The sequence below is a fragment of the Solea senegalensis genome, linkage group LG10 (genome assembly GCF_019176455.1).
Source record: "Solea senegalensis isolate Sse05_10M linkage group LG10, IFAPA_SoseM_1, whole genome shotgun sequence".
Lineage (NCBI taxonomy): Eukaryota > Metazoa > Chordata > Actinopteri > Pleuronectiformes > Soleidae > Solea > Solea senegalensis.
The window spans coordinates 8,018,455-8,043,660 of record NC_058030.1 but is presented as its reverse complement, the minus strand read 5'-3'; the positions used below and the strand labels follow the sequence as shown (position 1 = coordinate 8,043,660).

At 40.0% G+C, this 25,206-nt stretch overlaps 2 protein-coding genes and 1 long non-coding RNA gene across 3 annotated transcripts; 1 reads left to right on the top strand and 2 right to left on the bottom strand.

The window, feature by feature from the left end:
• Positions 1–137: 137 nt before the first annotated feature.
• LOC122776002 (hyaluronidase PH-20-like) lies at positions 138–5,125 on the bottom strand. Its single transcript, XM_044036298.1, has 4 exons — positions 4,977–5,125; positions 3,720–4,642; positions 2,844–2,933; positions 138–2,230 (listed from the first exon to the last, which is right to left on the bottom strand). The coding sequence occupies exons 2-4, from the start codon at positions 4,632–4,634 to the stop codon at positions 1,901–1,903; spliced, it is 1,335 nt and encodes a 444-aa protein (XP_043892233.1). The 5' UTR covers positions 4,635–4,642; positions 4,977–5,125; the 3' UTR covers positions 138–1,900.
• Positions 5,126–9,861: 4,736 nt separating this feature from the next.
• LOC122776000 (hyaluronidase-4) lies at positions 9,862–20,538 on the bottom strand. The gene is made up of 4 exons (XM_044036296.1): positions 20,400–20,538; positions 13,188–14,178; positions 12,200–12,289; positions 9,862–10,925 (listed from the first exon to the last, which is right to left on the bottom strand). Exons 2-4 carry the CDS (start codon positions 14,142–14,144, stop codon positions 10,425–10,427), a joined length of 1,548 nt encoding a protein of 515 aa, XP_043892231.1. The 5' UTR covers positions 14,145–14,178; positions 20,400–20,538; the 3' UTR covers positions 9,862–10,424.
• Positions 12,265–19,840, top strand: LOC122776003. The gene is made up of 3 exons (XR_006361154.1): positions 12,265–12,311; positions 15,759–15,819; positions 19,734–19,840. It is a non-coding gene; the product is annotated as an uncharacterized LOC122776003 (long non-coding RNA).
• Positions 20,539–25,206: the final 4,668 nt, after the last annotated feature.

Here is a 25,206-nt window from a genome sequence, read left to right as displayed (position 1 = left end):
AAAAATTTCAAAACCAACTTGTAGAATTTGTACATATTTGCTCAATAACTTGATTCTCTGCTGATGTGCAGACAAAACGCTTCAGTCTGTGGCAATAATGCATCCACAGCCTCTCTCGACCAAAATCGAGAACACAACATCTTCCAAATCGTTTATTTTTTAACATGACATGTATGCGTAAATGGACAGGGCCTTCTGTCTGTAATCCACTTAAATTTTTTACTATTTTTTTTATTAAGGTACATTACAGTATGTCAACCTCCACCATTGCCGTGTTTGTTGTCTCCTTAGAATCTCTCGATTCTGTGTTGCCCTCTAGTGGATGTATTGCTTAACATCCATGTCAAAATTTGTACAAAATGTTTTGTACAAAAAAAAGGCAAAATAGATTAAATATTAGCTAAACAAGGACATCAACATCCCAAGCAACATGTCAGGACAAAAACAAAGATAATGAGGAAGGAGGAATTTTTTCTCTGAAGTTAACACCTTATCACTATCTGCACTGATCTCATACTGGGCCTCTGGTACTTACCTGACTGGTGTAAATCAATCATAGCAACCCCAGAATTCCTCTAAGCTAGTCTTTTGTCAAACAGGGAGATACATTCATGCCTCAGTTTGACAAGAGTAAATTATACTGCTATTATTTATAATGGCATCATAATGAGTGCAAGTAATCTTGGTGTGCAATTGCCAAGGCCCTGATCTGTACACGTCAGCTAACTGACACAGCTACATGGAACATATCCAATCACTGATGTTGTTACCTGCACCTGAGTTTTGTAAATTGCCTAGACAAGTCAAAATGTGCATGTTACCATCATTTCAGAATTTCAACAGAATCACAGAATGGTGCTCAACATCGTTTGTATTAATTGCCCACCTCTAACATCAGCCAGACAACAAAAGGGGGCAACAACATTTTTTTGATTGTGTGACTGATATGAAACAGTTGGGATTATTTACAGTATCCAAATACATTCTGAATTTAGGTTGTAGGCCTGGTACCAGAATAGAGAGACAGAAATGGGCTTTAAAAGATTAAATTTTTTTTCATTGAATAAAATTAATTATTGATTCAACCATTGTGTACCTTCAGAAAGGCTGGATAGCAACATTGGACTACTGTTTCACATCTATATACACAGTAACTAGAGTATGTAAAAAAAAGAACATTAAAGTAGCAGATAAATATTGTAGCCGACCATCTGATTCAGTCGGACAGTGTGGTATTTTAGACATGTGTATCTAGGCCTCTATTTTTGTTGTTATGGTTTCATAGAGGCATAAGGCTTAAGAAAGGAGAAAAATACAACTGAGGTGCCTAAATCCTCTTTAGCCTCCTTGTGGCATCAGGTTCGGTCTTTTGATGTTCTGATCTTGTGAAGATTTTACTAAACTTTTCATGCAGGTTATTTTGTTATCAAATTCCTGCTTGGTTATGTACAGGGAACAAAATGCTTATTTTATTTTAGTTGAACTTGCAACTAAGTCATGCACCTTTTTAGCCAATCTACCTAATTTCCCACTCACATTTTATAGTTACAGTTTCAAGAAAATCCAAAAGTGATTAAAGAACTTGATGCATCTTTCAAACAAAAACTCTCAACTACTAGAACTTATCAAGACTTGACTGAGTAGTCAATAATTTCAGATTAAAAATCGTTTCTGTCTTGACATTGCTGTGTTTAATTCAGTGCAAGAAATATTACTATTTAGCACCTTTTGGTTTTTTTTTTAACTTTGTATCACTTTAGAAAGACTAGTGTCACTTTTAGGACGTAACTTGCAAAATGTAGATTTTTTTCCCCCACAAGTTTTCTGGTCAATTTTAATTGTGTAAATAATAACATGATCAAATCTGTGGGTCAGCAGGAGAAAACATTCTCCTTACAGTTTAAACCCAAATCGTTTTAATTCCATTTGGCTTTAACAGTTGTGGAGAACAGCTCGATCCTGCGTAGCATTGACAAGTGAAGTTTTCAGCCCAAGTTTCAAGGTCGGTGGCGGAGGGTAAACCAATGGCCACATACTTCCTCTCAGTGTGTAGGATTTTGAAGTAGGTGGGATTCAGGTGCAGGTAGTGGGTGGAGTTGTAGTTTTTCCTGACACAGCGGCCTTTTCCTTGACACAGTACCTCGCTGCAGAGCATGGCGGCTGCTGTCACATTAACGATGTAAGGGTTGAAGGTCGATGTCAGGTATTCAGAAAGAGAATGACAGGCAGCCTGCAGGAAGAGGGTGAAGTTTACAGGTTAGACTTTATTAGAGTGGAAAGAAAAGTCCAAACAGGATTAATACATTTCAGGTGACAGTTGATATGGAAACACTGATCCATCTAAGAAAAAAATAAAAGAAACATAGAATAAATATGGATCTTTAGTAATTTGTTTCACTGGTAAATGAAAAGAATAACGTTGTTATTGTATATATTTTTTAGAGCTAAAGAATTATTTATCAAGTGAAAAAAAACATACAGAAGAATTTCACATCGTTCTTTCACACATCTGTCGACAGAGATAACAGATAATTCAGTGACATAGCAGTTCCTCCTCTGCTCAAAGCATGGTCCAGTATCTTCCTGTTGATGTATTACACAGCAGTTTATTGTGGTGGCATCATAACCTTCCTTCCTTCTATCTGGTTTCTCTTCTTTGGCCAAGAAAACATTTTCTTACAGTCAGACAAAATATCAGAAAAAAAGGAAACTTTTGGAACTAAAAACAGTACATATTATCTTATACTGTATGTGCGCCACATTCACAATAGTATGTCAGCATAAAGAATTCACTGGGAGCAGACCAGTATACTAGTGATTGAACTTTACATAACTGTGGTTACCTTATTGTTGTAGTCTTGGGTTCCTCCCCACATTATGACCCCGGAAGCTCCTAAAGCTGCTGACTCTCCCACAGTGCTCACCAGGTCTCTCTGAAAGATGACAGTTTTAAAGATCAACTTATACAGACTGAGCTTCTAAAAAACATTCTAGAAAGTGTCTTAAGCTAAGACAAGACAGCCAGTGCATTGTACATGAACTAGAACACAATTTAAAGATCCAGGTTGACCCCCCTCGTCTATAAGGGCATCAGGGAACTATTGTAGCATTCGCATACCACAAAGGACGTCCCTTGTCATTGTTTATTTCATAAGCTTCCACTATGTCCTATAGAGATTGCTGTAAGCTACCATGGACAGGTGCTTTGTTTTCAGATGGACGACTCCAGGCAATATCTCCATCTCTGAACGTCTCTACTGATACTGACGCATATTTTATATGTAGGCTTTAACTGCCAATGATTGAGCAAACTGAAGGGACCTGCAAGCATAGTTGTAGTAGAATAGCCAATGAAAGCACCTTCTCTTTCTGAAATGCTCTATGATTGGTCAATGTCTCATCACAGGCCAGATTACCCCAAGGCTTGTAAACGGTTGTTCTTTCTCAAATTACTTTCCATATGCATCTTGAACCTATCTTGCGTTGTTAAAATGTTTTAATCCACCTGCTTCTACAGCTCTTACCCTGCCCTTGTCTGTTAAAAGAAAGATGCGTTGGGGTGGATGTAATTCAGAAAGGTTATCAGGTTCATAACCTCCATGCAAATATGTCTGAAATTTTAGAAGAACCTAAATACATCTGAAGTGAAGAACACTGCCAACTTCATTTTCAAATTTAAAAAGCAACGTGTGTACATTATAGGGATCATATTGTCTCACCAAACTCAGGAACTCCTTGGTCTGATGTCTGTACAACAGCCTGGAGTAAACATAGATTGGTACTGTATATGGACGTTTAGGCAGCGCCGCCACCCTCATAGCCTCCTGAACACGGTTGCGGACATAAAGAGCAGCCTTGGGGGAATTCCTCAGAGTGAGGTGGAGGTAGATTGAGGGGAAGAGGGCAGTGCTGCGCTTCCACAGCCACATCATCTGATTGTTCTGCTTCTGGGCCTTTGTGGAACACTCTCCTGTATAGTCAGGCTTCTTCCAGTCATAGTTGTAGCAATCAGGGAACAGGTAGAAGCCCCAGCGGTGGCTCGGACGTTCATCAGTGCCAAGGCTGATGGTCTTCTCCATGAAGCGCCGGCCAGCTTGCTGGAACTGGTTCTTAGCCAGTTTGGAAATTTGCTTTGATGATAAAAATGGGGCCACCTGCAGTGCGTGAGAGATGGACAGTTTCTGATAAATACGTTTGGATCCCCAGTTCTGGTCCCACAGGGGGCGCCAGGATTCCCAGTCGATGACAACCAGCCCAGGAGAAGAATCTTGGTAGATGTAGCGGTCTATTTGACTTTGCACCTTGGCAAGATGCTCTGTCAGGTTGCCATTTTGGGGGACTCCTCCTCTGTAGAGTTTGTGCTTTATGGTGTTGACTTTAGGGTAGAGGCCAAGGTGGTCCTCATAGAAGATTGTGAGGAACTGACCAGGCTTGGCAGCAGGCGTGGTTACTCCTTGGAAGGCTGCTGTGTCCAGTGGGATTTCTAGCTGTTGACATTGCTCAGTAGGGGCGTTCCATATGACCACAAAGGGGTGGTCATGGATCAGCGGTGGCTCAGTAGTTGGCAGGGCAAGGATGGTGGCACTAGCTCTTACGATACAAAGGACAACGCAGAACAAGCGTGGTGTGGCCATTGTGACAACTGTAGACAAAGAAACAAATAAGGCTCAATCACACAATATTAAACAGTGACAGCAAGTTTACACTGCTGGTGCAGTATTGTAATTTCTCACTTCTTCACATGCAAATACTTCAAATTCAGGAGATATTACATTAACATCCTCAATGTATCTCTTTCATAGTTCATTTAACATCATGTCTTATGCAAATAATTTACACAACACAAATCATATTACTTTTTTTCTGGTCACAAAGACCAGAGGCAGAATAATAATATCAACGACAAAAATCACCAAAACTTGAGCACTTCATCTGTTAAAAAAGTGGGACGGTATTAACATATCATAATTTCTTACCTGCTGCTCTCTTCAGGAGCCTGTGAAGGACTGATCACTCTTTCTGAACTTCTCTGTTTGTATTTGCTGTCTCATATGGCAGAAAAAAAAAACAGTTTTCACACTTTCACACAAAGATAGCCATCTGCTCAGTGTCATCTGAGCCCAACGTTTTCTTGCAAATTGTAGACTGAAGACAGCTTTTAATTTCCATGAATACACATACTGGCTGATTACATAACTCAACATAGACTTATGGTTAGGCTAGGTTAGGTTAGGTTAAACTTTGTTAAGAATGTGGGACATTGTCTCTGACTCCACATAAAAAACAAGACATAAATCACAAACACAAACAACAACACTTTTAACGACAACCGTAAATTACAAATGCCAACAAACAGCAGCTTAAAAAGAATGGCAGTGACAACTGAACACAGAGATTGGAGTTCAATTACAAAGTAACAATTGCATAATTAACAATCAAACTATTGTTGCACTTGGCACAAAAACATTTCGTGTTGGCATTGTTTGTGGATCATGGGAGTCTAAAACACAGGAAGCAGTTCAAATTGGGAGTGCAGTGGATGAGACAGATCACTTGTGATGTCAAGTTTTCTTTTTGATGCTCAGCATGTACAGTGCATGCCATAAGCTGCACCTGTTGTATATCATTTTAGATTTTGGATTTTGCTGAATCTATTAACCATTTTGGACTGTGTAACTTCTTGTGCACCATCTTGAGAACTTTCTGGCTCATTCCGAAGTCCTTTAGATTTCTTAAGAGGTATAACCTCAGTATTACTTTTCTAAAAACACAATATCTATACAATTAAGTCTTTAAAATGTAAAAAGTGACAAATATAATGTAACCTAAATGTCTAACCTTTTCAACAGTGTACCCTATAATTATAAGGTTTGACATCAATTTGGTATATATTATTTATTAGAGCTGAAACAATTTATTGTCAACTATTTTGATAATCGATTAATCGGTTTGAAGCTTTTTTCATGATTAAAACAATATTTCTAATTGTTTAAGCTTCTTAAATGTGAGTATTTTTCTTCATTTCTTGCTCTTGCTAACAAAGAAGTCAGTTAATCATTTTGGTTTGTGGACAAAACAAGACGTTTGAGAACATCATCATTTCCAGGTTTGACGAACACCGATCAACATTTTTTAAGGTTTTCTGATATTTTATGGACCAAAGGATTAATCGATGAATCGAGAAAATAATCGACAGATTAATCGATTATGAAAATAATCGTTAGTTGCAGCTCTATTATTTACTGCATATATTCATGTCTTTGGGCTTTTTAATGTTAATCTCCAGAGCACTTGCCTGGCACAAATTCTGGAACTGATAACAGAACTGGAGGCAGCTGAAAGTGGGCTATGTCCGTGTCCTACCTGTAGGAGACTGACAAGAGCCATATCATACATCTAATAACACTGAAATTTGAGTCTTAGATTCAGGTTTTTTTTTTAAGTAAAAAATGTGACAGGACCTTGGGGTGTGGCCGGATTTAAAATAGTCACAAACAGGATATTTGATACACCAAATAAGACCACATTCACTGTGAGATCCAGATGCTTGCAGGAAAATATGTTTCTTTATAGTATAAAGGGCTGATCTATAACCAATAAATAATCCTGGCATTCTCTGGTGTGTAGAAGGTCACCCAAAGACAGACATTATCCTGAAGCATCCTTGCTCCTCCTGTGTGTGTTGGAACATTTCAAAGTGTCACCTGAAGATCTTGAACCACCTGAACTCATGCTTTGCTGGAGACAATAAAGTCTCATGTCATACCTTCTGAGAAAATATCCTGAGCTTCCAGTGGGACATGCATGTGACATATAACCCATCTGTTGCAGCCTCCCCCTGGGACAGTGGGGTTTAGTTGACCTAAACACCACATGTCTTACATGCACATGCACTACATATCTTTGTGTGAATGCTTTTCTTGTCATGTACTTTGTATGTTGTCCTCTTCACTGATGGCTCATTTTTGACTCATTGATCGTCCTTTGTTCATTTTTGTTATGACACGTCTTTGGTTTTAATGGCTGAGTCGGGCTGACCTTATTATTTGACAAGGTTTACTCGCACAACATTTTCTCAAACATTTGGAGGATAATTATATAGGGAGTGGCAAAGAAGTGTCTGTCTTCGGATGAAAATGTCTCAGTTTTTTTGTTGTTTTTTTTTTTCTTCTTTTTTTGACATGTGGGTTTATTCATGTGTCATCATAGATGACAAAGCAGACTTTAATCTCTGTGTCCACACCTCTTCCTCTTGTTTTGGACAGAAACCTGTTGCGATGTGATTAATGTTTCCAGACTTGTTGTTTTGGCTGTGAAAAGCACACTGGTGCTCTTGTGAAGCGTCTCCACTCATGTTGCTGAGTCTTGTTGTTGCAAGTTGTTCCGATGGCCTAGTTCCGACCTGGAACTAACATCCATCCGCAGTGAACCAATTCCACCCAGATTGTGTGAAGTAGGACTGTTCACACATGGCGTTACAATGCGACCTGGGAGCGTCTCCAGTGAGCACTAAGGTCACTAAGGACATGACTGTTTGCAAAATTTTTACATGCTCAGGATTACAGATAAATGCACCCTGTGTGATTGGATCTGAGGCCACATTCAGGATGCATTGGAGCAGGATCTGGTCATGATCAGATCACTGAGGATGGATGTGAATACCAGGTCTGAGCAGCTCACAGCTCACCTGGCATCCTGCCTTGGCATGTGCTGATAAATAGAAACAGAAACATTCATGGATACTGAAGTAAAGTCTTTATTTGTAGTGCATTTACATTCAGGTAACATTTTATGTGTGTTGCATAGTTCTTTGCATATTGTGTTTACAATCTTCAGAGGAAAAACAAAAAAATAACCATCATGAGAGAAGTTTATCTCTTCAGACCTAAACATGGCTTCTACTCATTTTAAACCAGTGTCACACAGACTCATGACACATGTGTGCTTTACTTAAAAGAACCTGTAATAAGATGTGATTGACACAACCCAAATCAGAATTCCATCGATCTCTGCTCTGTGTTGAATTTGGACAACATTTTATACTGCTGTATTTTAAGAAGTAGGCATTAACACTTTATGAGCCTCTGAGTCATGTTTTAAAATTCAGTATGTGCCATGTTTTCCATGCTGTACAGTGTTTCGTCATATCTACAGTACTGTTCATCAGCTTCAGAGATAGTAGCTGCTTGTTAGCCACACTGAGATGAAATAAAAAAAAACACCCTGTTGATCTGAGTTCTATTGTAACAGTAACTTTGATGCAGTCATTGAAAAGCAAACATTATCATCTTATTAAAAAAATCTGATAAAAATCAATAACACCCACAATGTGTGCCAGCCACTTCTAAAACAGGCTCAACATGTGGTGCTTCCTGGCAAGCTGCATTTCAGTATTGGGAAAGCAAGAGTACAAAGTCAGTCAACAGCTTATTGTTCAGAGGTTTCATGCCATCAGAATTAAATCTTCAAAAATATCAAAAACCGAATTCCGCGATTGTCTCTCTACATACATTACGAATGTATGGCTATGTTACCTTTGGTTTCGTAAAAGGTTGTACATCTACAATAAGTCCAACTATGAAGCTTTTAAAAGTTAGCCTGTCCCATCAGAACCATGTGGGGTGGCTTAAATGGAGACTGTTTGGAAAAAGAGAGGTGACACATCATGGTTGTTTGGTTAATTGTTGTTAACCAAATGGTTGTTTGGTTAATTATGGTTAATTGTTTGGTTAATTGTGAAGCCTTTGTTTCTTACTTTTGTTCTTCTTTTAGTAAATAAATCCCCTCCAGTTGTTATATTACTGCTATAGCAGCATATATTCTTACCTCTTCACGAGCTGCCATTGTTGTTATTAAAGCTTGGGTCCATTTGATCCTGAACATATTGGCAAACATCGTCATAATGAACTGTGTAGGTAGAAATGACAGTTAGGTTCAGTCTGATGCATTTTTGTCCTTTTGTTTATGTTTTTAGTATTTAAAGGGCTTCAAGCACCTACATTTTTCTTTATTGTTTTCCAGGAAAACTTTAGTTAAAGTTAATGATTACTATTATGAAGTAAAGGGGATTTTAGAAATTACGTGTTGTCACTATACCCAAGACATGACTGTAGCTGTCAGTAGTTCCTCTTCTGGGACCTGTCCGAACCAATGTGGTTTGATTACAACTGAATAGGCTGGAAACTGTCATGTGGAAACGCCAGCTGCCTCTTGAGTTTATTTAAAGATAAAAAGTGTGATCTCTATGCTCTGATCCTCAGCTCATTATCAAGTCAAACTTTTTTTTTTATTGCTAAACCTGACTCACTCAAACACTTTTTACATGCAGTAGTTGGCAATACGCATTACAAAGGAAGCGTCATGTGTTTCTCGAGAACACATTTGTTACTTTCAAACAGATCATATTCATTCTACAATAACCACCAATCTTTTAAAACGTTTCCCTTCCATTCAGCAGCAGGGTGAGTTTTGAACAAACAACTTTTTACATATTCAGAAGCAGGCTACACTTGTTTGCTTTTTCACAGTCAAAGACTGATATCACTTCCTCATCGCTATGGTAAATAGTTTAAAGTTACAGCCAGCAAGGCCATTCGTTTAACCTCGTAGAGGTCAGCCAGGCTCCTAAGATCACCTGATCAAAATATTTTAGCTGGGACTTTGTGGAACTGCCTCATGCTCAGTGTGAGATCAGCTGGCTCCACTGCAGCTTTTAATGTGTCTTTATTAGATGGAATTAACTGAATATGTTATGATAATATTCCCTATAATTGCTTATTTTTTACCATGTACTGTAGTTTTATTTACATCAATCTACTAACTGTTTGGACTCAGTGCTGCTCGATGATTAATTTTGGGGGTTAGGGCATGTGGTTTTTTTTGTTACTCCAGTTAAAAAAAATCTGTACTCTTATATGTCTAAAATAATTCACTTGTCCTTAAGCTTCAAAAGTGCTACAAAATTAAATAGAGAATAAATGGTTACATGTGTGGTACATAAGTGGTTCTCTGTGTGCCCGATTTCACAATCTGTTTATCATAGGAGTGAATGTTTGCGACATCAGTTGAAGTAATATCCATTCAAGAGTTAACATTTTTGTGAGTCATCTTACAACAACCTGCACTGCTGGAAAGATCTGTGAACAAGACCAGACTTATAGTGTTAAACCACAGGCAATGATCCAGTTGACTTGAACTAGGTAAAAATGACTGAAAGAAACTATGAACACATTAACTGACAGCAAAATAAGAAGTGTCAGCTCTGATCAACATGATGCTGCTGTGTTACACTCAAAGTCAAACAGCTACTGTACATCAAGTATTCAATTCAACATCCAGCTTTGTTTCCACACACAGCCAGCATGTTGTCAATGTGTCATCTCTACACAAGCATTCTGGAAAATGACTCCTTGAGTAAGAGAACATCATACAACTGTTTTTGCTAGAGATAAGTTCAACAGGAGCATCATCAACATCATGTAAAGACTAAAGCCTGTTTTGGTTGCGGCACTCTCGGCTGTGTCCCGTTGTTCATCCTGCTCGTACTCCCACTCTGTCCTCTTCCTCTCCTGCTCGTCCTCCTCCCCCTCCCTCCACAGCTCGTCGTCCTCCTTCACTTTGTTAGCGCTGTCGCAGCTTTCACCCTCATGGCCTTCGTAGCAGTGGCAGCGAAACCTCTCAGTCAGCAGCTGCAGTTCATGTTGGGAGTGCCACCCGGTCACAGCAAAGTCCCCATTGCCAGAGGGACGGATGTGGTAGCTGCCCCTGCTCAAGTGGAGGTAATGGGGGGCGCGGGGGTCTCGGCGGACGCAGCGGCCATTCCCCTGGCACAGGAAGTCACTACAGACCTCAGCAGCTCTTGTCACATTGATGATGTACTGACCCAGGCGGTGGCTCAGGAAGGCTTTCACTTTGCTGCAGTTTGACTGTGGTAACAAAACAATACATCACAGACATTATTTGTATGATGAGAAAATGGTTTAGTCCACTAATTATTTCAGCTTTAACGCTGCTTTCAGTGAAATAGTTTATAGAATACATGATTAACAGCCTGTACTGATCTAGAAAGTTTGTGACTTGGATTTCTCAAGCAGTTTTAGACATGAACTTTGGATAAGGTTATCTTCAGTAGTTACTGTAGCTGTAGACAACTGGACTTCTTGCTTGAGTGAAGTTGAAGGCTTTTTACCTCTCATCCAAAAGGCTTCTTCAGTTCTGAAACTATCACCTGGATGACCTTCACAGATATTTGTATAATGACTAGTGAATTGTTGTCTGGCAGAGACAGAGGATCTCGGTGAGGGGATAGTGTCTGGATCAAGCATGCAAGAGGCAGGACACTCTTTCACTCTTTAGCTCCTCCGCAGTTTCTCCTGCTGCTGCAATGTCACGTGCACTCACTCAGACAATATACAGAGATTTGACTAGGGAACTAGCAGGAATTGCCAGAAAATGTCCAAACGTCAGTGCATGTCTGAAAACAGGGTTCTGACAATGGGAGAAATGTATTACAGTCTTCAGTAACACTTTATCTAGCCAGGAGCCAGAATTCCACAAAGCTCTGCTCATGAGGTTAGGCTGTTTGTCTGTAAATAATCACCCCCTTTGACAAATGTGTTTATGAGGTGATGTAAGTTGCAGGGAGGGAAATGCAAGCAGAAGCCAGATGATGACATTGTTGACAGCAGCTTTAACTGCCTGTCTGATGATGAAAGATTATGTGTTAGTATGATGGTGAACATCAGGTATATTCCAGATTAAGCTAGATACAGATAAGATAAGATTGTGAGTCAGATCACAAAGCAGCGACATTCTAATACGCATGAGAATCTTGTGGGTCTCGCTGTCAACTTTAGATTAACTTCTTCTGACATTCAAATGTCAGGCCATAACAATATGCATCAAACTTTTTTAAAATGCTGGGAGTGGTTTCACAGCACACAGCGACCACATGATGTCAACGTTCTATTGTCTGAGTATTTACAGCGGTGTTTTGTCTGGAGGCCAACACAAATCAAGGAACTTGAGGAAAGATTGTTTTTCACTGGAAAGTACACAGTCTGACTGAGACAGAAAAAAAGTTGACAACACAACAAGCACTGCCTTGATCTAATTATTCTGTGTATCAGTGCACCCTGAGCTGGAGGACATGACTTCATCTGTGACCCAGCAAATCTAAGAGCAAGCCAAGGTCACCTACCCTGGATGAGGTCAAGTTCAGGTCGCCCCAGATGACGAATCCTGCAGCACCCAGAGCAGCACTTTCTCCGATGGTGTGGATCAAGTCTTTCTGCAGGAAACACATACAGCAGGTACACACATCACACCTCATAGTCACTCTAACTAACACACATCATCATGCATTTTTTACCTATGAGGAAACAAATGAAGGGAACACTGTTCTAGGGTTTAACAATTTGCTAACAAAATGACTGTCAAAACAAGAACTTAATGTAATGCTCTTGTTCACTTAAAAGGAATTTATTTAGATGTAAAAAGTTGTTTTGTCATAATTTGTCATTATGACTACAATCCTTGACCTGTGAACACTTTATTCCTTAGTGAAAGTCAGCATTTAGTGCCATATTTGAGGAGCTTCTCTTAGATAATACATATTCAGGAGAATGGCACAAATACAGGGACAAATTTCAAAGGAATAAACTTCCAGCCACATCTGTCACTGGTTTAAAGGTGTAATAATATACTGCTGCTCAGATTGCACCCACTAAAAGAGCTTTTATGAAAGGGACTGAATTTACTTGCAAAGAAAACTAGTTTTTTTAGCTAAAAGACTTCATACAAGGTTAGAATTAGGACCGAGGTTAATACTAGTTAATATTGGCATTTCCGTAACAGAACTCCACTGGAGTATGGCAAATATGTATTTGTGACTCCTGAGTTGCATTTCTCTGGATCACCATAAGATGGCGGTAAGTAACTTCATAAACTATGCTGTGTGTGCAAACAGATTGTTACAAACTGAAGTACACATTTGAGATATTTATAGAAATCATATCATTTTCTTAAAAATAATCTTTATATGTGCTTTGATTACTTTGATTGTGATTTATGAGGCTTCTAGTTAAATGGAAAAAACATGAATACTTTAGTTTAAGTAAAATGAAAAGTATGATGTCATGTGACTTATATTAATAGTACAAACCACCAAGTAGTTGTAGTAGGCTTACTGTGGTGAGGAAGGCCAGGGCCTCGTCTCTGTATCCCAGCCTCAGGTACACGTAGGTGGGGAGGTCGTACTCCTTTGAGGTCAGCGAGGCAATACGGAGCGACTCCCTGATCCTGTGCTGGGAGAAGTGCAGGTTGCTGATACTGTTGGTGTGACTTTTCCTGATCGCCACAGAAGGAAAAAGTGCTGTGCTGCTGTTCCACAACCACACCAGCTCATCATTCCTGAGGCTTTCCAGCAGCGGGCAGAAGCCTGTGTAGTTCTGGTCATGCAGGTTGTAGTTGTGGCAGTCAGGGTAGAGGTAGAAACCCCAGAGACCATTAGGACGAAGGTGCGTCCCTAGCTGAACAGTCCTCTGCATAAAGGCTTTGGCACTTTTCTCGAACCGCCGCCGCGCCAGCTCCTCCACCTGTGCGGCTGTCACATTCACATACGCCTTGGCCGTCAGTTCTCTTGATTTTTGGCGATAGATGTCCTTCTTGTGCCAGTTACGGCTCCACTGAGGCCTCCAGAACTCCCAGTCAATGACAGCCAAGCCACGGAAGTCTTCTGCAGGGATGAAGTGGTTGATGTCCTGGAAGGCCTTCAACAGGTGCAGGTCCAGGCTGCAGTTCTGCGGCAGGCCGCCATGCACAGCGTTTCCCTGCGGAGTGTAGTAAGGATAGTAGCCCAGACGGTTGGCATAGAAGATAGTGACATTCTGGCCTGTCCAATCAGCACGTGGGCTCCCATGGATGTGGAAGAGATGGTCAAGATTGGGGGTTATATTGTACTTGATGGTGCACATGTCCAGTGGAGCATTCCAGGCAGCGATGAAGGGCTTTCTGCTTATCAAGGGCAGCTTGGCAGGTTTCTGACCAAAGACGGTATGGAAGAGCAGGAGCAGCCATGAGCAGGTGAGGGCAACAGGTACAACATGGTGGGAGGAGGATGCTCCGCCCACTGACACCATAGGCATCCTGGGTTTTCAGAAGGAGCTGCTGTTAATCATCCTGAAGAGAGAAACAGAGAGGATAGGAGGGGACAGTTTTTATTTTGAACTGATATAATTGGCATCTTATCTCTTCTAATCTGTAATATATAAAACAAATATATATGTAGAACAGGATTATTAATTTTAATTAATTTTTAAACAAAGAACAAGATGCTAAATGTCCCTAGAAGGTTATTGATACTTCTTGGCCATATGCTGGTTGGATGCCATTTCTGGGTCACCACCAATTATCAACCCTCCACAGGACAAATGATGTTACAGGTCAAATCACATATTGGCCAATTATCTATTTCTTTAAAAGTTTTTAAAGTTTTATGAAGCGATGAACTAGTCAAATGTTCTATTTACTAGTTTGTTTTCACAGTTTAACATTCCTTAGTATGATAATATTCTGATATTAGTGATCATAAATATTACAGTTGATTAAGCATGGCAAATATTTGTGTTATGGTTTTGTTTTCATGTTTTTCACTTTGCTCTGCCCGTCTGTTTCAGAGACAGCAGTGTTCGATTAATGTCATATGTTAAACACATTTCAATCAAATTCTGAAAAAAACAATTTTCCTGTGAACAATGTTCCTGTGATATTAAATCAAAAGTAAACTGAGAAGCAGTAACAACAAAGTCTATCAGAACATATTTTATATATTAAATATTTTGTAAATAAGTGTAAGTATATTTGAACTTTGACACTCGGCTCTCGGCTCATTTCCATGGCTCTCCAGGGTTAGAGGTCGTGAGAGGAAGTCACTTGACACCCAGGAATTGGAACGATCATTTCAATTGTACAGGCTGTCCACAGCTAGCCTTCCTCTGACCAGAGCTGAAGCCTCAGGCCACAATGACAGGCTTCCCTGCCAAATGTCTCAGTGAGGTTCAGTGTTTGCTGCGTCTCTGCATGGCATACTCAGCTGGTTGAACCAGACGTCCAATCAGTGGGTAGACACAGGCGGACAAATCTTTTCAGTCTGTGTTTCTTTCTTCATCAGTGAGTACATCTGAAGTGTTTACGTATTATACTGCCAGCCAAGTCTTAGAATTGGAACAGAAAGTTTTGACTTGATATTCATGAAAGGCATTCTTATTTACCTGGCACATAATTTTAATTTTAAAAGTGATAAATACAAAGGTTTCAAACTTATCAACTTGTATCCTGTGTATTGTAGTTGATGTATTCTCAGATTAAAAAAAAAAAACCTATCTGTTATTGTCTGCCACTTAAAAGTGATAATTACAATTATTAGGGTGGAGTGGCTCATGTGAAAGACATCATGGTCGCAATGGTCGCAAGTTTGACTCCACCCCAGGCTAATTGTACTCAATTCCATTGTAAGTCACTTTGGATAAAAGCATCTGCTAAATGACATGTAATTGCTTTATTTTGACATTAATCACCATGTGCTTCTTTTGTTGCATCACTTCCTGTTTTTTTTTCCTTGTTTTCTGGCTTTTGAGATTGTTTTCCCACACCTGAAATGTTTGAGCTGTGTATACATATCCATCCACGCCCTTGTGTATTTAGTCTCAGTGCTTCTGCTACTCTTATTTTGTTGTATTCTGCCCTCTTGTGTTTCTCAGAGTATTTTCTGCATTTGGATTTTCTGCCTGCTGCCGACCAACCAAACCAACAGTTGCATGGGTAGGACTGTTTTTTTTACTCTTTAAATCCTATTCCTGCCGTTGTCCTGTGTCTCAATTTTGGGCCCTCAAGAAACTGAACGAACAGCAATCTCAAAGTCTATCACAGTTTAATTGTTAATCTAGTTATCACATCATGTTGTCTTGATCACACCTCTATAAATCATCAATGAATTTAAAGTTTAGGTTATTTCAATTCCACATAAAACATGATTCTGTGTGAGCAGGAAACCTGAAGCATAATGTGTAAAATGAGGGAAAGAGATAAGAAAACTATATTAAATATTACTTTAATTGAAAATTCAGATTAAACTTTAGATTGCAGTGTGCACTCTAATTACATGATAAGCCTTCAACAACATTTTCACAGTGTTCACGGGTACAATCCACACCAGTAACTCACCTTTTACAACACATACCAGCATTTTCAAAAATGGCACCATAGGATGCACACATTGTTCCTAAGAATAATTAGAAATTGCTTGCAACAATATTTATAGGTAACCAGGGTGTTGTTTCCAATTACAGTTTTCAGTGAATTGTGTATGATTGCATTGTAATGCGTTTCCTTTGTAATCATCCTGCCAGTCTTTTCCTGTTGGCATGGAAATAATTTATTGGGAATGTACTGCACTGTTGCAGTGAATGTATATAAGTATGTACGGCGGGTTTGAGCTGAAACCACTTCCGAAGTCTGGCAGAGAGCAGAGCAGACATGATTTTAACTGTGATGCAGATGTTTCTGATTATGACCTATTTTTTAACTTGCTTTTTGCCTGTTTAGGTTTAACACAACTGACACAATTAAAATTAATTAAAATGATTAAAATTCCTCACTGTAGGTTGATGTTCTTTGAACTTGAAATCTGATATCTGACCAGCTATTATGAAAGACAACTGTTTAAAGGGGTAGGCAACATATTTTCAGTCATCAAGTCAGTGATCTGAGAGACCTGTGTGCCACCTCTAGCCTCAGTAGCCTTAAAGAAACGTACTCTGTGACAATAGACTGTGACCAGTAACAGGGCAGTTCAGAGTTCTTATTGGCTGTTCTACTGTCCCTTTGGTGGAAGAGTCACTGTTTCAGTATTTGCAATAACTGCCTATGCTGCAAAACAACATAAAACAGGGAATAAAAAAAGGAAAGAAATGCAGTTCAATCACTGTGCACCACAATCCCTAAAACATTATTTTAACAACCTCAACAATCAACTTATTCCTACCGAAATGAGCTCTAACTCACCTTTCATATCAAAGCACACAAGGTTGCTAGACAGAGAAAAACATAGCATACTTCAACACAACTCATGCTGTTGTGTTTCAGGGAAGCACTGTCTCCTGGAAATCTGAAAGAAACCCCATAATGGTCTGATTGTGGAGTAACTTAAAGGTAATCACAGGCATAAAAAAACACAGTTTAGGTCAACCTGGAAGCATAAACCAGATTATAGCTTTCAAGTGCTCCCATTGATTGTTCTTATCATGATAGCAGCTGGAGGGGGCAGGCTAACATTAAACACTCTGAAGTGCATGTTTAAAGTTTGGCTCTGTGTCAGAGAGAATTATTTATCCAGAGGAGCTTGGAGCCGTGGGCTGGTCTGGCATCGATTAAGATAAGAGTTTGTTGATGTCTGTGGTTTTTGTGGAGTGGCTCAACTCATTCAACAAATACAAGAAAGAAGGAAAGAACCTCTAATTGTCAGTGTCTCTGGTGGAAAACTGGGGTGAATTTGAACCACAGCTGTCTAAAGTTTGGACAGTTCCTTTGCCTCTCAGGAGCCTCTATGAACCAATCAAAGACACAGGGCAAAGGTCAAGCGGGCGAAAGAAGACAGATTTCTGACTTCTGATTTTGTGTTGTTGTGGTCATGTGAGGACCAAAGACATTTTATTGTTGGTACATGGAGGATTGTATTGCTGGCCTCAATAACCTCAGCAACCTTGAAGGATCTCTCAGTTTCAATATGAAACTATTTGTGGCCAAAGAAAGCATTTTGGAGTCAAGGGTAAATGAAGTCTACCGTTTGATGGAGGCTTTTCTAAGACGATAGAAAGAACCAGAACAGTAAGCACATTCAGAGATGCCAGGAGAGGAAGAGGCAGTCCCCAGGTTTGATGTTTGGGAATCGAGCCGAACCCCTGATGGCAGGCTGAAGGCCAGAAGCCAAAATAACAGATTTTCTCACATGTACCATCTGCCATTTAAATACTGTATGTTCCAACACCAACACCAAGTCACACTACTACTTAGTGAGTCCGATTCTGACTCTGTGAAAGCATTAAATGCTATTAAAGCAATAAAAATATCACACTCCTCTTATGATACTTTAACAGGCCCCTAACAAATCGTAAATGGATACCTGCAAGATGTATGCTTCTGCTAGCTGAACTGGTTTACTGGAAGTAGAGGAAAATGATGATATTAGAAAAGCCATACTAATTCACATAACTGCTACCAGTTGTAGAGGGTTGATAATCATTTAAAATCCAGTGAAGGCAGCAGCTACATATCTGAGCACAATTTTACTGCCCACAAAGACTCAAATGACTGTGTATGAAAGAGTTCATCCACCAGTTTCATTTGAGTGTTTGGTAGGTGTTCCACATCAGGACACACAGAGAGGGGCCCAAGTGATGCTTCAGCTAAAAACAAACTACTGAAATCCTCTAAACTCTCTTGAACTGCCCAGAAACATGACTGCATCACGACTGTCCATGAGTCGAACACAGAGCTGGTTGCACCATGTTAACCAGAGCAAAGAATTCAACAAACATTCATAGTGACCCAATGTGGTCATGATTCATGTTCCTCACACAAGAGCCTGAAAACAAAAACCAGAGAGTAGGAACCACCAAGACTAAAATCTTTCCACTGGGCTGAGCCAAAGCTAATCCAGAGTCTGGTGAGTGCTGAGGCTCCAGAAATCTCTCAGTTTGGGGTGTATCTGTCAGATGAAGAAAACAGATGGATGATCTCAGAGAGAAGCAGAAAATAAATAAATTTCTACGCAGATTCTCATATTATTCGAAAAGAGCCTCCTGACTGCATGAGGATTGTTGTTTATTCTAAGCCTGTAATCTCTCCAGGCTTTGTATCACAATCTTGGAGTGGTACCCATTCATAGTGACTTCCTGCTGGGTTCTGTGGAGGGTAGCGACAAAGTGGCAACAGTGCAAAATGTCTATTAAGAAAGGAGAATATCTAAGCACAGTTATTTAAAAATAAATAAAGAAATATATATACATATATATGAAGGTCTTAACTTTATGCATAAGGGAGCAGGTGCTTCTCATCAGAGCTTGTGTTGTTTTGTCTTAAAATAAGCATGTGAAGAAAATCATAGATATCAGATGAACACTGTCCTCCTCTTTATTGTGTTGGATACAGAATACTGGAGTTCCTCTGACTTCTAATGACTCACCATTTATCTCCAAACTGCCTCCTGGTGGTCAAGAGAGACACTTGGTGAAAGGAAGGCTTTCATAAAATTAGTTGATATCACAATGACACATTTAAGGCAAGACGTCTTCTTCAGCTTTAAGATATGAGGAAGCCATTTTCTGCAATGAATTTTTTCATTATGGCACACGGCCACCACTGGCTATAATTACTGTCAATATGCATATAAAAGACACTTTTACTGATTTCACAGATTCTTATAATAAACATATACTAAGTGCGAAAAAGAATGTTGTCCCACAAAAGCTGTAATAATTTTTACAAAAGCTGTAAAAATAATTGTTTCAAAATGAGCCGAATGAAGGAAAAAATTATTTTCTTCTCAACAATATACTTTGACTTCTTGTCATTTAAAATGTTCAGCTACCAAACATGGCATAATTATCAATGTCTGCAAGTGTCTCACATACTCTGCATATCATTACAGCTGTTTTCTCCCTTCCCTTCTGTTGCAGTTTCACTACAGAACTTTAGGCTGAGTCCTGATCAAGACTCCCAGCTCAGCGTTTGATCTTTAACCCCAGACACTGTGAGGAGGGCAGACTGACAAACAACAGGATCCTGTAAACAGTAAGGAACTTTTTATAGCTGCCTCTGTTTAACTTTGATCCTCAGCGTTCTCGGTGACGTCCCTCGAAAAACCATGACCTCCTGTGTTGTCAGGTTTTCTGACTATTTACAGCAACGTGTTGTGAGTCATCAGCTGAGTGACCAAAATGAGAAGTTTAATGTCCACGGCTCAACTCGTGCAGCGCTTTGGAAAAACAAATGCAACTGCAAGTTGCACTGCACTCATAAAAAATGCACTGCTGTGTGTCCGATTCCTACATAACAAAATTGTTCTGCTTGTTGTGAAGGGGATTGTTTTAAAAGTGAGCCAACATTCCTGGCATGACAGGACAGTACCACCCCTTCCTTCCCCTTCCTACAGCACCCAAAACAGATGCTGAACACCATGTGCTCTTACACCCAGGGGTGCCGCCTCCCTAAGGGTTGAAAAAAATACACCTTATCTCTGTGATGTAAAAGAAAAGATGCTCTAAGTAAAGATGACTTCTCTATTTTAGCCAGGTTACAATAAAACAGCTGGGTAGGCTTGTTACCTGATTATAACAGCTCACCTGTAGATGCTGCACATCACCCAATTAGTAAGCAGTTCCGTGTGAAGGTAGGGGTCATGGTTCATTCATGGTGTCCCTCAGCAGCATATGGCCATCAGGCCTGCATTCATTCTGTCAGTCTGAAACACAAGCAGGGCATCCACACATATATACCAGCCCAGAGAGGAGAAGAGAGGGAGGAGAAAGCATCACGACCACAACACAGTGATTAGAGAGCAGGGAGGGAGTGTGGCGAGAGACATAGACACATAGTGAAGAGAGAGAGAGAGAGAGAGAGAGAGAGAGAGAGAGAGGGAGAGAACAAGAGGGGGCGGGGGAGTGTAAATCCCAGTGAGTTAGCTGAGCTCCTCTGAGGTCTGATCCTCTCTGGAGGAAAAGTCTCAACTCATCCACTTAATCAGCATCAGACTAAAAGACAGACATAAACACATGGTTGTCAACAATTGTGAGTGTGTGTGTGTGTGTTCTTATATGTGTATCTTTGTGAGGACCAAAAAACTTAAGGAGAGGTGAGGACATTTGGCTGGTCCTCAAATTCTGTCTTTTTAAGCTTAAAGACTTTGTTTTAGGTTTAGGGTTAGAATTGGGTTCAGTTTAGGCATTTAGTTAAGGTTAAGGTTGGGGATAGGGACTAGGGAACTCATTATGTACTGTATGTGAGTGTCCTCAGTATGAATGCTGCACAAATATGTGTGTGTTTGTGAATAAATAATATCTTCCCCCAGACTTGGCCAACGCTTCAGGTGAGCCCTGGAGCGTTCAAAGGACAACTCTAGGTTCACATTCCAACCATTATTTTTCAACATTCATTTCGGTATCCCACTACCTCACCCTGGATAATTCATTAACCTTAAGTTTGCTGCAGTCTCACTTCACTTGGGTAGTAGCTGTTGTGCTTGCACCTTCCCTCTGTCAACTGTGATGTGACAACCCATCAATCTGTGTTGAGCTTATAGGCTTGAACCAACATTGTGGGAACTTTACTGTGGGTTAAAGTATTACGCGTTCTTTCATACTGAAAAGTTAATCAAGATCAAGTAAGATGGCAAAGACACGAGAGGAGGCAAACACATTTCTACTTTTTCAATGCTGAGCTTCAGCTGAAATGAAGCACAAATAATTTTCAGCTTTCATGAATTTATTTGACATTGATGCTGTCAAATATAATACCTATTTTAATGTCTGGAAAAAAGAGGGACGGGAATCTTGATTGATGGGTTTCTCCAGCTCATCAGGCTGTGAAGATTCTGTTGTCCTGTTGATATTGATGGTGTCAGTTTAGCTCAGGTGTGTGTGTGTGTGTGTGTGTGTATGGGAAGTTGCAACAGGGTAGGCAAAGCTGGCAATTGCCTGGGGCCCCGACGTGAACTTTCATCACCACTCATTCTATGCAGTCACTCAGTCTCAATGTTGTTGCTACCACATAGGGAAATAAAAAGTTCAAGTTAAATCAAATCAAGTCCAATCAAAGTACGAAACAGGACACAAAGCCCAGTGTTCTGTGTGAAAGTCCTGTGTTTGATCCATCCATCCACCACAACTGGACTTGCAGAAAAGAAAGCCTTAAAAAGCCTCCAACTTTTGGATCTCTTTCTTTTTCTTTTCTTTTTTTGAAGATTTAATAGATACAAGTTCTGTTTCGGGGTAGTGTTCAGCACTCTTGCCTTTGCAGCAAGAAGACCCAGGCTCGCGATTTCTGCATGTTTGCATGTTCTTCCAATGTGTGTGTGGGTTTTCTCCGGGATCTCCAGTTTCCTCTCAATTGGACACTCTGAATTGACCGTAGGTGTTAGTGTGAGACAGAATGGTTGTTTGTCTCCCTTTTTCAGCTGGGATTGGCATCAGCGCCCGCCACAACCCTCATGTGGAGGATAAAGCAGTAGGAGATTAATGAATGAATGAAGTTCTGTCTTTGGAGTCTTTGAAGGTGGAGGTGCTATAGTCATCTTATATTGAGTTATCCTGAAACAAACTGCATTTCTGTGCAGTCTGCACCAGTGACTGTAGTTTGATAACAACACTTTCTCTGTAATTTTGTTTAAGAAATCCCATGCTACTCTGTCACTTTCATACCAATTAAATAAGTAAAGACACATAAACTTAACAACCCTGAAGGAACAGGAAATCATCAGGCTCTGAGAAGCTAGTATCTTCATCTACATGTATATTTATTTTTTTTAATTTCTATTCCCAGGAGCAGAGTGTCACTCTGCTGATTAAATGACATGACATGTGGACCCAACACTTGAACCCAGCCCGAGCAGAGATGCCAGTGGTTAACCATGCATATTTACAACCAGAAGACAAAAGTCACAGTGAACTAGATTGCTGCAAGTCTCTTTTTTAAAATATACACATGGATTTTCCCTTCTTTAACTGTGTGTTTTCATTTATGTAATACAGTATGCTCATCTAAACAGCATTCACAGATTTCCATCTGTGGCATAGAGATGCAGCATAGTTTGTATGTTTAAATGGTACACAGCCATGGAGAATATATTATTATAGGAGAAACTTGACTCGCTCTCACTGCATCAGTAGAACTTATGTTTATTAACTTCTAAGATACTCTGTGTTCATTCTTTGTGAACTAAGAACATCAGAGAGCTAAAACGCTCAAAGTACAGATTCACAAACTGGAAACTTTTTTTTATGTAATGACCTTCATAAATTTGATTCTTTCAACAGACTTGTAACACAGCGTTTTGTAGAATTCCAAACTTGGATACAGGCTATTCGAGAGGTCATCTGATGACTTTAAACAAAAATAGGCCGTCCATCTGGAACAGTCGGATCATGGAGGGATGACATGAAGTTTCATGATGTTTGCAGGACGGCTACATTTCTGTGACCACTAAGCTTATGTACCACATACAGCACTATGAGCTTAGAATCACACACAGCAGTCCAGCATGTGTGTCCACATCCAATGTCTAAATATTTGTCCCATTAAAAAGCAACTGCTTTCTTTGTTTAATCTTCCATTTTGTGTTAAAAAAAACAACACATCATAAGCACCCATAAAAAAGTTTGTGTTTTAGGCTAAAGGTTGAATTTGTAGCCTTGCACATTCTGAACAAGGAGTTTCCTTCAGTTGTGAGGGATTGTGGGTATGCATGCATGACATTCAAACACGGAGGAATTCACGAAGACCTCGTGAATTCCTCTGTGTTTAAACTGTAATGTTGGGCAGCAACATCTCCATGACTGAGGTTTACTTTGTGAACATGCAAATAAATTGTATGGACAAAGGCCTTTACTTTTCCAGAAATGTCCTCACTTTACCAAACATGTCTGCACTTTCCACTGGGTCTTCACTCTGATGGACACAAACGCCAGTGATGGACACACACATACACGCACACACATACACACCCTCTTCTTAAAACACTGCACTGACCTCCAATCATTTGTACAACCTAACCAAAACCTCATCCCTAACCTTAACCATAACCAGTTAATACCCAACCCTAACCTTAACCTAACCGCAATTCACCTTACCCCTATCATTAACCAGTTCTGAAGAAATTAGGTTCTGCTTCATTGGGATGTTGTGGTTTTGGTCCCCATGAGGACTACTGATAAGATCTGTGTTAATACCAGAGGTAACAAATAGTGTTTATTTTTAGTTATATGGTTTTATCTTGGAGTTGAAAATTGCTCATTTGGTGCAAAAGTCATTAAAATGGTGATACTTTAATTCTAGGGCTTCACTTTGCTAATTAATACTTGTCCACTTTTGAGATTTCACTGCCCTCTAAGGTTAAAAAAACAAGAGTGACACTGTAACAACTATAATTAATGCAATTTTTAGTGTTACATTTGTATCAATAATAGTCAAACTCCGAGGTGGTGTGAGGGGGGCCCCCAAATCAAATTGAGCTTTGGGCCTCATAAAGGCTTGGGCTGGCACTGACAAGCACACACACACACACACACACACGTTGTCTCACTTATACATAATGATCCGATAAATGCCACCTCACAGCTCAGACTCAAAAAACACTTTTGACTGATTTCTTAACACCTCGTGTGCATGTGAGCGAAGGCAACCACATTCCCACAGAGGGTGGAGTTTATGTGTGTGTGTGGATTCCATTGGTATTTGGATTGTGGCCCGGCCTCCAGATTAATTTCCATCACCTCCATAGATGAAAGGCCCACTCTGCATCTATATGAATCCCCCTTCCCCCCCCACCCTCGCCTCCCAACCCAACCACTCGCTCTCCCCTGCACGGAAACCTCCGTGTCCCCAACTGTGGCGGTCAGAGCCGTCTCATGAACATATGGAGTGTGTTATGAAAAAGTCTGGGCTCAGACAGTGTGGATCCCTCCACCGCTGTAATGGCCTCAGCTGTAATGAGGCATCGAGTTGCCCGGAAAGGAAGCGATGGATCGGGGTCGGTCTACGTTCAGTGCATACCACATATGATATGAAAGGGTTTAAGCACAAAATGAGCTGATTTTCATCTAGGAAAAACTTGCATGGCGCCTGCTCCTGCCTGTTGTGTGTAAAACGACGGCAACAGAAATTAAATTTAAGAGAACAGAAACTGTAAACTGATTTTGGTGGGTGCTGCACATGAAGGTCGTCATTCCTTCATCATGTGGACTAATTTAACTCTTTAGCTTTTATGGTCATTTTCACATTTTGAATTTCTTTCCTGCCTTAGATTTTCTTAGATTTTTAGAAAGTAAAATCTTCTTGTCTTGTGTTCTCGTTGTTAAACTCCCACACATATTCAAAGAAGTGTTATGTCATAGGTTTACAGTACAGCACAATTATCGTGTTAACATACCTCTTTCC

Bases quoted from the DNA above. Each gene is read 5' to 3' on its own strand.
- LOC122776002 (XM_044036298.1), bottom strand. From the start codon at position 4,634: ATGGCCACACCACGCTTGTTCTGCGTTGTCCTTTGTATCGTAAGAGCT. The intron at 2,934-3,719 runs GTGAGACAATAT...GTCATCTTTCAG, and splicing joins CCAAGGAGTTCCTGAGTTTG to AGAGACCTGGTGAGCACTGT. The intron at 2,231-2,843 runs GTAACCACAGTT...CTCTTCCTGCAG, and splicing joins CCCAAGACTACAACAATAAG to GCTGCCTGTCATTCTCTTTC.
- LOC122776000 (XM_044036296.1), bottom strand. From the start codon at position 14,144: ATGCCTATGGTGTCAGTGGGCGGAGCATCCTCCTCCCACCATGTTGTA. The intron at 12,290-13,187 runs GTAAGCCTACTA...TGTTTCCTGCAG, and splicing joins CCCTGGCCTTCCTCACCACA to AAAGACTTGATCCACACCAT. The intron at 10,926-12,199 runs GTAGGTGACCTT...TTGTTACCACAG, and splicing joins TGAACTTGACCTCATCCAGG to TCAAACTGCAGCAAAGTGAA.